The sequence below is a fragment of the Dioscorea cayenensis genome, chromosome 5 (assembly GCF_009730915.1).
Source record: "Dioscorea cayenensis subsp. rotundata cultivar TDr96_F1 chromosome 5, TDr96_F1_v2_PseudoChromosome.rev07_lg8_w22 25.fasta, whole genome shotgun sequence".
Taxonomy (NCBI): domain Eukaryota; kingdom Viridiplantae; phylum Streptophyta; class Magnoliopsida; order Dioscoreales; family Dioscoreaceae; genus Dioscorea; species Dioscorea cayenensis.
Genome location: NC_052475.1, coordinates 7,978,758 through 7,994,447, shown reverse-complemented (window position 1 = coordinate 7,994,447; position 15,690 = coordinate 7,978,758). Strand labels below are relative to the sequence as shown.

General features: G+C 29.5%; 1 protein-coding gene and 1 non-coding gene across 2 annotated transcripts; one reads left to right on the top strand and one right to left on the bottom strand.

Moving 5' to 3' along the window:
- The first annotated feature begins 5,582 nt into the window (after window positions 1-5,582).
- On the top strand, window positions 5,583-7,183 carry LOC120259943 (probable WRKY transcription factor 72). The gene is given in 5 exon segments (XM_039267399.1): window positions 5,583-5,633; window positions 5,740-6,180; window positions 6,276-6,312; window positions 6,315-6,388; window positions 6,590-7,183. Coding segments are annotated over 5 exon segments (1,188 nt in total). The 5' UTR covers window positions 5,583-5,591.
- A 5,353-nt stretch (window positions 7,184-12,536) lies between these two features.
- LOC120262538 lies at window positions 12,537-12,642 on the bottom strand. The gene has a single exon (XR_005536807.1). It is a non-coding gene; the product is annotated as a small nucleolar RNA R71 (small nucleolar RNA).
- Between the last annotated feature and the right edge of the window lie 3,048 nt (window positions 12,643-15,690).

Sequence of the window (15,690 nt, the reverse complement as noted above, 5' to 3'; positions counted from 1 at the left end):
AAGAGTTTGGTTTTCAACAACTTTCTCAGTGTATGTCTTTTCTGCATGTTTGGTTGCAATTTCTCTATTAACTTTATTAGTTACATCTGAAAGTTTTCACTTCTTTCAAGCAATTGAGAAAGATTGAGGATAGCAAAGGAAAATATAAGAGAAAAATATGTAAAGGAATTTATCCTATTAGCTGAATCAAAAGTTTTGAATGCTTTCATATAATATTTACCACTTGGATGTAATCTAATCAATCGGGTAAATTTTTTGATATGGCATCAAACAATGGGTTTTTTTTTTTTCTTTTCTTTTTGGGTCGAAACTTCAATTTAAATAAAAATAATTATTTAATTTTAATTTTATTTTGCCAAGTGGTGACTTGGGAGATCACTTGGGAGATTTTGATCTGTTTTTGATGATGTATATGTCAGAAATTCTCAGTCATCATATATATATATATATATATATGACATAATGCATGTTCAACTGATAATTTTATCACACCTGCTAATAGAGAGTTTTTGACATTAATTACACCATAAAAAAGTAGTTCAGAATCTATTAGATGATTCTCTAGTGAAACAAAATTGAAGTTAAGTATTCATTTTGATTCAAATTGAAGTTTAGACCCCAAAATGAAAAAAAAAAAGTGTTATATATGATATGATGTGATATAAAAAATTTTACCCCTAAATCAGACTTTCTAGTCTTATGGTCATTAATTACTATTATTTATTTATTTATTTTTATGAACAATTGGATGCTGTTGATAATAAAATAGAACCTATCTAAAATGATATAATTGTTTTGAGTTAAAATGGCTGAATTTAGAACAACATAATTTTTATTTAAATACTTTACGGTATTTCCATATATTTTATATGATTATTTATGTTTAGAATTTTTATATTAAATAAAACTTTTTGAAAAGACATTCCTTTTTTTGTTGTTATTTATTAGTTTTCCTTACTATCTTTTTTTCATTCATTTTTCTAGATTATAGTACTATTGTAACCAAAAGCTAGCATTTCAAGCACTTTTGTCTTGTTTTAAATTGGTCGGCATTTAAAATGTGATTTCAAAGGAGTTGGTGCTAAATCCGGCCGCCATTTTAAACGTTTGCTACCAAATCAACCTACTAATGTTTTTTTTTTCATTATGCATCCCTATTTATTTCACATTCTTCTTCCAATGTCTTTATTTTATTTATTTAAATCACTTCATAAACAAAACTTATCACCTCATAAACAATCTTAAAAACTTCAATTATGCTTTGAAAAAAAATCGAACTTTCAATTTTCCATATGTGTGTTACACTACCATTAAACTGTCGCACTCATAGTTGAGAAAAAACTTCTACCAATGTCTTTATTTTATTTATTTAAATCACCTCATATACAAATCTTAAAACTTCAATTATGCTTTGAAAAGAAGCCAATCTTTCAATTTTAAAATGGTTATTTAAAAACTTCATATTTAAAAGTCACAAAATTATTATCCTCTTATATATATATATATATAATGTTTAAAAAAATATATTATAAAAAGCATGATATACCAATGACTTCTTGGTTTATTAATACTGAATCTGTTATATAGAGTGTTCATTTTAGGAAAGATCCAAAATCGAATATCAAAGTAAACGCAAGGTGAAGGTATAGATGTGCTGAAACATTAACTCCACATTTGTGCACGTTCATGACTTCTCTCAAATGAGAACACTTGACGCTTATTTATCATATAAGTAATGTATTATGGGATTAATATTTCCTAAAGCCTATATGTAATTTTGAGAAAACAACTCTTCTTAAAAAATATATTTTAAAAATGCTTTCGTCTATAGGTGGTTTTGTCATTTCAAACAATCTTTCACACCTAATCTTATTCATTTTTTAAAGATTATCACAACATAATCACTCTTAATTAATAAAAACTAAATAGACTTTGATTGACATACGTAACGGCATTCTTATTTGTAAAAGAAAATTGTATTAACGTTTTTCTTGAGGTTATGATTGAGTTATCTTTTTCTTCAAAGTTTGATTGATGTATAATATTTTAAGATTTGTCTACTTTGATAGCTTATCCACAGCAATTAAAAGTCCATGGTGATCTGGAACAAATAAATAAATAAATACCTTTAAAACTCTTTAATTGCTTGAAAGCATCAAATCTTAGTTTTCTGTTTTATATCTGTTAAAAATAAAAAGATGGTCTTTGAGTGGGCTCCCCCTTATTGAATTAAGCATTTAACAACATGGAACAATGGAATTTGTTTAATATTATTACTTAGAAAATAAAAAACAATGCCTTAGTTCCATGATGGTCTCTTTCTCATTGTTTATTAGCTTTGATTGATTAATTGAGCACAAGTTATTATTTAGAAATTCAATGAATTATATGACTCACTAATTTCATAGGTTGACTAGTTCATAATTTAATAAAACCCAACAGCTCTTTATTTATTTTTTTAGTTGCATCACTAAAATCTAATTAAAAAGCCAATATAAAAATTACTATTGAATTTTAGTCTCATAATGTTCTTAGTTTATTAATCAAATATGTGTTTGTTTAAAGTTAATTTTTAATTTCAAGTATGTAGAAAAATCTTTTGAATAATCAAGGATAAACTTTTTAATTTGCAAGTTTAACAAAATTAAATTAAAAAAATGAAAATATAAAAATGGAATTAGAATGTATTCATAAGGTAAAATCTCCATATTATTTTAAAATTTTTTAAAAAGACAAAAATGTTTCTCTCTCAATTCTTATAGGGTTGCAAATGAAGCAGTTCCTGAGCAATAGGTTCAATTAAAAACTAGTTCATCCATTAGGCAAAACAAGAGAGTGAAGTTTAACTTTGGAGCTCAAATAGTGAATCAAGATGAGCCCTAGCCTCAAATTATTCTGTTAATTAAAGCTTGTGTTATAGAGTAAATTCATTTAGAAGGTTCATGTGCTTGATATTATCTGGCATGTACTAAATTATTTAGTTTATACAAAATATTATAAAGAAATGCTTTAAAATTTTATTTTGATTTGTACTGAATAAATTTATTGTTATATTGATTTGTTCTCAAATTCGAGCTTAATATGTTTAACAAACCGAGCTCGAGCTATGCTCAAGTAGAGCTTGTTTTAATTATTATTTTTTTTTTTAATTTTAAAATCGTGCTCAAGAGCTCAACTTAGTTTTACCAACGCGAGCTCAAGCTTGCAGCCAATGCTAGGCCAAGCTTGAATTGTAAAGCCCAGCTTAGTTAAGCTTGATTGCTCCCCTAATTTTTATTTAATATATAATTTGTTCACACTACAAATAGAAAATTGCTTGGACAATTATGGTTGCTACTAATTCAAATTAAGTGTGCTAAACCACTAAATTAAGGCTGTTAATCTACAATTACAGACCACTCACATGACCTAATCCTTAATTTATAATTAACAAACTAATCCCAGTGACTATCATTTTGAAAATTAGCTACGTGGGGCCTAATGGTATCAGCATGACAGATCAAATGGTCAATAAAAATGGTCTATGGGAAGCTCATGAGCAAATTTGTCCAACCACCCAATCAATAGGGTCAAACCATGAATCACAAATTCCAACCCTTCTAATGGATATTTTTTTTAATAAAAATAATTAAAAGAATAAATATATTAAATTAAAATAATTAAATATCATAATATATACAACGAGTCCTAAAAATGAGATCTCAACTTCATCAACTACTTCCTGATTTATTTTAAATTTTCAAATAATATAAATATCATACATTTAAGAAAATTACTCACATATCCCTATAAAAAATGATAATTACTGATACCCCTCATAAACAAAATTTTTTTATTCGTTTTTATTATTTATAGTTAAAAATTAATTTATCAATTTTCATAAAATATATAATAATTTATTTTTATTTTTTAAAATAAATGAAGAAAAAAAATAGATGATAGTTTTCTTTAATAGATTTTTTTAGTTGAATTTTGATCAGAGGAATATATACATATATATATATATATAATAATTTTTAGAGGGGTATATAAGTAATTTCCTATTTTACATGAGTATGCAAAAAATAAAATATAAAACAAATGAGTAGGTGCATTTTGGGAAAGACAGAGGTGGGTCCTTTTAGTCAACTTTGAAAAATTAATTAAATCATATTATTAACCTTTTTTATTAAAAAAAAAAAAGAAAAAGAAGTGGACTGGAATCTCCATATGAGATTGCCAAGCTTAGGGATGCATTGAACTTATTTTGCAACTCTTTTGGAATCCAAAAACAATTAGGTTATCAACCTTTTAAAACCCTAACTTCCTGTTTTATATTCATTGTGAGAGTAAATGGTCCGTCTAACTAGGATCATACCAACTAATATATATTCCCCTAAATCACCGCTTAGTCTTTGCTTGGGTGTATTTTAGCTTATTTCTAATGATAATGATAATAATTTTTTTTCATAGACATAGACTTCATATTTCAGTTTCATATCACAAAGTAAACTCTTACAATGCATCATTCATACATTATCATGATAATGATGATATATTTTTATCAAATTGATAGACTTTACATTTCAATTTTTCGTATACATCATGAGCATATATATCTTAATTTATTCTATCTTATTAATCTTTTGTAATATTTTTTGATGACGTATTATATATCACTTTAATTAATTAAGTTAACAAATCTAAGGATAACTCACATGTTACCATAGCAAAAGCCAAGCAGCTAAAACGTACTTGACTCTCATGTAAAAAATCCGAGGATTAAACTCCATCCCAATATATAGATGGTTGTGTGCATATGTTAGGGTGATTGTCCACATTGTGAAAAAAAGGGCACATTAGTTGCATACATACATATATAATCTTAGTTGTATTTTATTTTTACAAAATCTTATAACAAACATATCAACCACTAAATGAAAGACTTTGAAACAATTTTCGGCATAAGTAAGATTTTAATTTCAAACACTTTGTTACAATAAATTACAAGTAAAATATGCATATATAAAGCAACTAACCAAACTAATATAAATGTCCATCTCCTATGTTTAGTGTATGTATGTATGTATTACCATTTTACTTAATGGAATCTCTCTCTCTCTCTCTCTATATATATATATATATATGATATATTCTAATATACAATTTATAATATACTTAGATATATAATATATCTAAGTATATTATAAATTGTATATTAGAATATATATATATATATATATATTTGTGTAGTGTGGTAAGCATGGGGAAGGATGAAAGATGGGGGGTGGCGAGGAGTGCGGCAAGAAGCACTCAAATGTGACGGAGAGCAAGTAATAGAACATGTGTCACAAGTTGAAACTCCAATTTATTTTTGTTTCTTGACACTAGACTTTGTTGACATTAATGTCCAAAGCCTTATATTTTACACGAATCAATTAATGTAATGCATGCGAACTTTTGATTGGTTGTCTTGCATTAACTAATATAACTTAGTCAATGCATGTAAGGATTAGTAGATAGCTAGCCATAGGACTAGTCTCTTTTTTCCTTTATAAGAAGACCAAGATCAAGGAGAAGTACAACAACTTGTAGACCTTTGTTTGGCTCCTATGGAGATGAAGTTGGATGAAGATGTTTCAAAGCTTAGCAAGGTTAATCATCTATATTTAATTACTTATTTTTAATTTCTATATGTCTATATGTTATCATATGTTTAGTTTATATGTTTGAATTGTTCAACTTGATTAATATGATCAGCTTGAATCAACAAAAGTTGAAATGCTTGAAATGCAAAAGGAGAATGAGAAGTTGAAGATGATCTTAGGACGAATAGCCGAAGATTATCGAGGTTTGCAAATGCGTTTCTTTGATGCTTTTCAGCAAGAACAAGTGAAAAACAACGGTGAACAGATTCCGGTCATCGCTCTCAAACAAGTAGAAGAAAAAGAAGTAGAAAAAGAGCCTTTCGAGCTTGTTTCACTTCGGCTTGGCACAAGTTCTAGTTTTCAAAAGAAGGAAGAGAAGATTATCAGGAATGATGATAAAAAAGAAGAATGTTTAACCTTAGGATTAGGCGAAACTTTATCGATGAATTCGGAGAATAATACCTTTGAAGATGCTAAGCAAGATGAGGTTTCACAGCAACCTCTAGTGAAGAAACCTAGGGTTTCAGTTAGGGCAAGATGTGATGCACCTACTGTTAGTATCCAATTGCTAATACAATCACCTTTGATATATATATTTTGACTTGTTTGAATTGATCATGAATTAATCTTTATGTTTAATTTTGATAGATGAATGATGGATGCCAATGGAGGAAATATGGGCAAAAAGAGCGAAAGGAAATCCATGCCCTCGAGCTTATTATCGGTGTACTGTTGCACCAGCATGTCCAGTCCGAAAACAGGTACTATATTTTCGTTTGAATTAGAAGAAAAATGAAATACCAACTCTGTTATTATAGAGTAGTATATATAATAATAATTTGTATTCATTTTTTATGCCGTCTATTGCATTTTTTATGCTGTCTATTGCATAAGTTAAATAAGAAGATCGATCTATAAATATGAATAAATTATGTATGATACTTAACATTTTAATCTTTTAGGTGCAAAGATGCGCAGAAGATAAGGCTATATTAATCACAACCTATGAAGGGACACACAACCACCCATTGCCGATAACTGCCACTGCCATGGCCTCCACCACATCGGCGGCAGCCGGAATGCTAATGTCAGGGTCATCCAACACCACCACCTCCTCCACTGCCTTTAACTTCCCTGATAATTCAAAACCAATCACACTAGACCTAACTAGTCCTCAAGCTCTACAACTCAATAGTTATTACTACTCTTCACCATCATCTTCAAACTTGAACTTCTCCTCTTCCTACATGCAAAGATCAAACAACGCAATGACCGATTCGATAGCGAAAGCAATAACATCTGATCCAAGTTTCCGGTCAGTGGTGGCTGCAGCGATCTCTTCATATATCGGTGCCGGAGATCAGAGCTTGTGTTTGGCTCAAGATGGCAATGGTTTTAGTGCACCAAAGTTATTGAGTAAGTTCAATGATGCAAGTTTTAATGCTCAGCAAGGGAAGAACTTGATGATGTATCAACAACCTCCATTGTTGCCATTCTCTGACTCCAAGACTACTTCAGCTTTTTCTCCTCTTGAGACCAGAGAGAACATCAACTGAATGTTTGTTTTAGATTTTTATTTAGTTTGATCATGTGAATAAACTGTTCGACTTTTTTAAACTCTTTTTTCCATTGCTAGTTTTTGATGATTTTGTTATGAGCTTTGGGTGAAACTCAGCAGAGATCTATTATAAATTTTAAGATATATACAATAAAGCTTGATGGAGTATTTATAATTAAAAACAGTTGAAAACTTGCTAATTTTACCTTATAAAAGAAATCATATCTTTTTAATATTTAACCATTGGGTTATAAAAATTAATTTAGGTATATTATGGAAAAAATAATTATGTTTGACTTTTAGTTTATATATATATATATATATATTATATTCACATGATATATAAATTTTTACCCAACTATAATGTTTTCTCCAAAGGTAATTTTTTTAACAGTGCATTACAACGAATCAATAGATATATGCAGGGATGGAGCCAGAAATTATATAGAGGGCTGAACTACAAATTTTAAAATAATTAATTAATAAAAATTTAATTTAAAATTTTTAAATAATAAAATACATTTTAATTTTTTTATAACAATAAGTAAAATTTAAGAGAAATAACCTAAGTTAGAATTATAAAAAAAATGATAAAAAATTATTTATTTAAAATAACTAGAGGTCTATAACGGAAATTTTGAATAAAACCTCTAATTTATTTAATAAAAATTAAATTTATTTAGATTTTATTTTAATAAATACTTATTTGAGATGTTTGTTTATCTTTTCATTACAAGGATTGTAATAGAATTTTGAAAAGTTAGGGAGAGAAATATAACAGATTAAGCATTAAAATAAAATATTTAATATCTTACTGAAATTATTTTAAAATTTAAAAATTAATTATGATTAAATTATATTGATTAAATATTAAATTAAAATATTTTGTATTATGATAATTATTGGTAATCTTTCAAAATTTGAATCTTTAAAATTATTATTAAAAAATTTAAAGATGAGGATTTAAAAAAAATAAAGTGCATAAAGTAATTGCTTCATTAGCTTTACCCTTGAGTTGATGTTGTTTTGGTTCATAATTATAAAAATATAGATAATATTTTAAATTAAAAAAATTCTCATTTGCGGGACATATGTAATTTAATAATTTATTTAAATTCATTTAATTAATTTTTATAAATTATTTACATTTAAGATCTTATCAAGTACAAAATAAATTGATATTAAATATTTTTGAAAAATAATAATGCCATTCGAACTTTTATTTAAATTAATCAAAATGTTAAAAAATTATTTATTATTAATTTAAAGCTTTAATTTTTCTGAAATACCTAAATCAATTATACATATTTTTACAAATTTTCTCAAAAATTTTAAAAATAGCAAACTCAACAAAACATCTCATAAATGATAAATAAATAAATCAAATTATTCAAATGAAAAAATGATATAAAAAAATAGAAAAAATAATGAAAATATAAAAATTATATAAAGATAAAAATTAAAAAATATATTAAAAAGAAAACGATGAAAGGGGCGGGCGGAAGGGGGTGGGCCAGAGGGGAAGGTGAAGGGGCTTGGGCTTGGGCGGAAGGGGGCGGGGGAAGGCGTTGGGAGGGAAGGGGAGTGAGGGTGGGCATCCGGAGGAAAGGAGTAGGCGGGGTCACTGGACGCCCGGCCCATCCCCGCCCTTTATCGCTCTCAGCCCTCGGATATATGTAATATTGATATATTATTTCAATACCAAGTGGTACATATTCAATGATTTACTACATAGTCATATATAAATTTTTACTCAAATAAATAGTTTTATCTATATTTACAATAATTTTTTATATACTTAGTGAATTATGTAAATTAGTAAATATATATATATATGACACTATGAATATATAATCATTAATTTATTATCTCAATATTATGTCACATATGTTCATTGATTTAGTGCATAGTTATAATATATAAACTTTAACTCATATAAATAGTTTCATTTGCATTTTAGTATTTTTGTTTACATTAAGGGAGTGTTTGTTTGATCAATTGTAAAGCTAAAATGATTAAAATGGAGTTTGATATTACACTTCCGCAATTTATTTATCTAAGGTATATTTTAAAGTGGCGATGTGATACTTCGCAAATATCTCACTCCTGTGTTTCAGCTTCATTAAAAAAAAAAAAAAATTGAAGTGGGACTTCCATCACATGAATATCACATGGGGTGCTTATAAGAGTATATGATATACATAATTTATTTATTTATATATATTGTTTTTTCATTCACTTTTGTTAATGTATTTTCAAAATATTAATTATTATTATTATCATATATATATATAAACAATATAATTATTTTATTTGTTATTTTTAAGTTCAAAATGTATTTTTAAAATTATAAAATAACTTAATAGATATTAACATGTTAAAAATCTGAGTAGTATCTTAATAATGGCAAAATAAAATATTTGATAACAAAAAAATATATTAAAAAAAAGAAAATATATATGGGAAAAATACTTGGCATTAGGTGAAGCCTACGAATTAATTGGTTAATTGAAAACAATCAAACAATCAACATGTTAAACAATTATAATTTCTAGACGTAAGAGAGCTAACCTCATCGCCATTTTGAAATTACATTTTTTAAATTGTCACTTCTATCATCCAAACAAAGGAAATAGATGGTAATGCAACACTTTCCTTACAACCGAACACATGAAATTGGGGTTTTCAATAGAAACTTTCACTTTAACTAAAGTGACACTTTTCAGACTTTCACCACATCTGAACCAAACATGCCCTAAGTGAATTATACCAAATCAATAGATACATGCCACATGACAATACAAATTAATCACATATTCTAATTTTTCATTTTGATCATCCAAACAAAAAAAATAGTTGGTGATACGACATTTCCCTTACAACTGAACACATGAAATTGAGGCTTTTAATTGAAACTTTCACTTTGACTAAAGTGGTACTTCCAAACTTTCACCACTTCCGAACCAAACATGCCCTAAGTGCATTATACCAAAGCAATGGATACATGCCAATTGATATATAATATCTATATCATGTCACATATTCAATGATTTGATAAATAGTTATAATATATAAATTTTTACTTAAATAAATAGTTTATCCATATTAGGAGTAATTTGTTCTCTATACAAAATGAATTACACTAAATCGACATATATATGTTACATGACAATAAAAATAGATCTGTACTATTGATATATTATCTCGATATCACGTAAGGTATGCTTAATTTCAATTGACATTAAATAGATTTGTACCATTGATATACAAGTTTTGCAAATTCACTAAATAGATCTCTCCATTTGGACATTTGGCTAAAAGTGGGAACAATTTTGTGAGTTTGGATAATTTTGTGAATTTTGAGGATATTCGAAGTTTTGCATATTTTATGGAAAGAGAATATGAAAAATTATGAAAATTTATTTGAAAAATTCAGAGCTTGGGAAGATTGAGGAATATATATATATATATATATATATATTTTATCTATGATAGAGTAGAAGATTTTAAAAATGAAAAAGTGGAGAAGAATGTTGGTTTCGTTTGAGAATGTGGGTGTATTTATGGAGATAGTTTCAAATAAAAAAATGATGAGTATAATTTGTACTAAATTATATAGGCTTTCTTTAACTCATGATGAATGAAATGTGAATTATTTTTAATCAAATTTACTCCTAATCTTATCGTTATTCTATTGTAGGAAAGAAATAGAATGATTTGAAGGAAGAACATATATAAAGCACAAAATTGAAGAAAAGAAGAGCAAAGTTTCAACAAAGAAGGAACAAGCAAAACAGAATATCTAGCGCTTAGGTGCTACAACATTAAGAGGTGCAAAATAGAAAGTGTAGCGCCTAGGCGCTACCCTGATTTCAAGTTATAAATGAGGCTAAGGTTTGAGATGAAGGGGGAGGAGAATTTCGGAGATCAAAAGGCCGGGGGTGAAGATTCGGCGGGATTCATCATCAAGCTTTAGTTTTTCTTTGTTTATTTGATTATGAACCTTGTTAATATGTTAAGCTTTGCAATTATTATGTTCCAAATGCTTTTTTCTAGAGCTACGATGTATCCAGACTATGAAAACATAGATTCATGTTTGTTTAATTCAACTGATGCTCGTTTCAAGATTATGTGGAATATTTTCATCTATGCTTAATGCTTGTGATTGCTTGATCACCAATTGCATGATTAGTAATTTGATTTGAGACCGAGAGGTGATAATTGAATTAGATCTTGGTTGAAATATCATACAATCATCATAAGATAGAAATATTTATGAGGTTGTATGCATCATTATAAATTTCTAGAGCTTAATGAGTTCCATAGGTTCACAGTTATCTCAGAGATGATGTTAATTTATCTAATAGAATATGCTATTGATGCTTGAGAAAGATCAATATGTAATTTAGGAAAATTTGATGGTAATATAAGTAACAAACATTGATTGATTGAACTAGATGATCTAGGTGAAATTAGTCTAGGTGAACTCGGAAACTCTAGAATCTCTTGACATTGATTTCTTCTCATCTAACTATCTTTCTCTAGTCCTTGAATGAGATTTTTTAAATTATATCTCTTCAATCTCATTAATCAATCTCATTATTTTCTTATCATTATATTACTTGTTTGCGATATTGTATACTTGCGTTATAAAAATCACACAACAAGTTTTTGGCTCCATTATCGGGATTGTGTTATTTATTAATATCAAGATAAAAAAAACTATGGTTGTACTTCATAATTCATTGTTCTTGATTTTTTTTACTTTTAATCAAAATTGTTAAAATTGGATGAGGAAATTTGGTACTGAAAGTCTCATACCTTTTAACTTTGAAATAGAAACGTACGTGTCGCAGGAACAAGAAAGAGAAAAGACTTACAAATAATCAATCACCAGAAGTCATGGATAATCCTGAAGAAGCAAGCATTAGGGACATTGTACTAGCAAATAAGCAAGTATTTAATAATCCAATGGTGGTCTATCAACCAATGATTTTGCGTGATTATGTGATGCCATCAATTGGCATTCAACTTGAGAATACGAGGCCAGTAATTCAGGCGAACAACTTTGAGCTTAAACTAGTGACTCTTCAAATGATTCAAGCAATCCAATTCAATGGGCTACCTAATGAAGACCCTCAATCTTTATATCGTGAACTTTCTTGAAGTTGTGAAATAGTTAAGTACAGTGAAGTGGATGATGAAACGGTTCGCTTGCATCTATTTCCTTTCTCTTTGAGGGGCAAAGCAAGAAATTGGGTTGAATTCATTGCCACTGGATTCTATTGTTACATGGGATGATTTAGTTAAAAAATTCCTTCCCAAATTCTTTCCACCAGCCAAAATAGCAAAGATGCAGATTGAAATCAACAATTTTGCTCAATACGAAGGCAAGAACTTATATGAGGCATGAGAAAGATATAAGGAATTATTATGGAAATGCCCTCATCATGGGTTGCATAAGTGGATGTAGATCCAAAATTTTTACCAAGGCCTGAATAGAACCACTAGAACACTAGTAAATGTATTTGCAGGTGGAGCATTAATGAAAAAAACTATAGATGAGCCGTATGAATTGCTAGAAGATATGGATGGTAATAACTATCAATGACCTAATGAGCTGAAAACATGCTAAGGAAGATGGTTGGAGTACATGAGGTAGATGCCATTACCAACCTTTTAGCACAAATAGCAGCTCTCTCAAAGCAGTTACAAAATAGTAATTTAGTAGCAAATGCAGTGAAGACTACATCTCTGGCTTGTGAAATGTGTAATGGGCCTCATCAAAGTTTTGAATGCCCAGTTGGTAGTTCTTTTTTCGCAAATGTTAGTAGAGCAAGCTCAATATGTGGGGAGTTTAAATAGGTAACAAGATAACCCTTATTCCAACAGGTACAATCCAGGATGGCGAAATCATCCTAACCTATCTTAGAAAAATAACTGAATTATACATGAACAAAGCAATCAACCACAAGAGAAGAAAATAAATCTGGAGGAAGCAATGGCTCAGTTGGCTACAATGCAAACATAGTTCATGAATGAAACTTGCACTAGTCTGCAAAATCAGTTTGCACAAATAAAAAATTTAGAGGTTCAGTTAAGTCAAATTGTGGGTATGCTAACAGAGAGGTAATAAGGAAACTTCCCTAGCACATCTGAGGCAAATCCAAGAAAGAGTGGCAATGAACAATGTAGTGCAATCACTTTGAGGAGTGGAAAGGAATTGAAGATACCAGAGAAAAAGTCTGAGTCTGTAAATCAGAAGTATGATCAAGTAAACCTAGAACACAACAAGTCTGAAGCTCAGATTGAAGCATTATTACCACAAGATAGAATTACCAGAATCCTTTTTCCTCAACGCCTGAAGAAGAATAAGCTTGACCAGCAGTTTGCTAAATTCTTGGATGTATTCAAGAAGCTTCACATTAATATACCATTTGCTGGTGCTCTTGAACAAATGCCAAGTTATGTGAAGTTTATGAAAGAAATTCTTTCAAATAAAAGGAAGTTTCAAGATTATGAGATAGTCGCACTTACTAAAGAATACATCACAATCTTGCAAAGGAAGTTGCCACCTAAACTCAAGGATCCGGGCAATTTCACCATCCCGTGCTTGATTGGGAATGTGGTGTTTAAGAGGGCACTATGTGATTTGGGCGTGAGTATCAATCTAATGCCCTTATCAATCTTCAAGAAGCTTAACTTGGGAGAGGCACAACCTATTATAGTCACATTATAATTAGCAGATCATTCATTGAAGCATCCTAGGGGAGTAATTGAAGATGTTCTTGTCAAGATAGATAAGTTAATATTTCCAGCTGATTTCATTGTACTTGACATGGAAGAAGACAAACATATACCAAATCTAGTAGGCATACCATTTCTAGTTACTGGGAGAGCGCCATGATGTGCAAAAAGGGGGATTATGCCTTTGGGTCCAGGAGGAAGAAGTTACTTTCAATGTTTTTGATGCTATAAAATATCCTCAAGCAAGTGATTGTTGCTTTCGCATTGATGATATGCATGTAATAGTGCCTAACTCAGTGAAATTACAAGATTCCTTGGAGGCTAGCTTGATTCAAGAGTGTATTGATGATTTAGAAGAGACAGAGGTGAAAGAATATCTAGATTGGATGGATTCTTTTTAGCCAAATAGAAGTACTTTGAACCATTGGGTTAAAATTTTATACATCTCATTCCATCAATTAACTAACCACCAATTCTTGAATTAAAACCTTTACCAACACATCTCCATTATGCATATTTGGGAAAGTCCACTACCCTACTAGTGATTATTTCATCATCACTTTCTCTTCAAAAACGAAGACAAGCTATTGAGAGTCTTGAGGAAGCACAAATCAGTGATTGGATGGTCATTAGCTGATATTAGAGGAATACAACCATATATGTGCATGCATCGAATTTATTTGGATGATAATAGCAAGCCATCCATAGAAGCACAAAGAAGGTTAAACCCAACCATGAAAGAAAGTGGTTAGAATAGAAATATTAAAGTGGTTGAATGCCAGGGTAATTTATCCAATTTTAGACAATTCATAGGTGAGTCCAGTGGAGTATGACAGTGGTCAAGAATCCAAACAATGAGTTGATCCCTACAAGAACAGTAACTGGCTGGAGAGTTTGTATCAATTACAGGAAGTTAAATAAAGCCACACAAAAAGATCAATTCCCTCTTCCTTTATTGATCAAATGTTTAGATTGATTGGCAAGACATGAATATTACTGCTTCTTAGCTGATTTTCAGGTTATAATCAAATTGCCATTGCTCTAGAACACCAGGAGAAGACCACCTTTACATGTCCATATGGCACATTTTCTATGTAATGCACCAGATACTTTTCAAAGATGTATGATGGTAATTTTCTATGACATGGTGGAACATATAATTGAGGTTTCTATGGATGATTTCACCATTGTTGGAAGCTCATTTGATAATTGCTTGGATAATTTACAATTGGTGCTAAAATGATGTGAAGAAATCAACCTAGTGCTGAATTGGGAAAAGTGTCACTTCATGGTTCGTGAGGGTATAGTATTGGGTCACAAAATTTCATCCAAAGGCATTGAAGTTGATCTAGCAAAGATTGAAACAATTGAAAAGTTACCGCCCCCAACATTTATAAAAGGAGTTCGGAGTTTTCTTGGTCATGCCGGATTTTATAGAAGGTTTATCAAAGATTTCTCCTAGATCACCAAGCCATTATCTCATCTTCTTGAGATGGGAGTCTCTTTTGTGTTTGATGAAGAATGTAAACATGCTTTCTTTATTTTGAAAGACAAACTCAGGTCAGCACCCATAGTTGTGACTCCAAACTAGGAATTACCATTTGAACTGATGTATGATGCAAGTGATTATGCAGTTGGAGCTGTTCTTGGCAACGTAATGATCGGGTGTTTTGCTTCATCTACTACGCAAATTGTACTCTTAACAAGACACAACTTAATTATGCAACAACAGAAAAAGAATTATTAGTTATCGTTTTT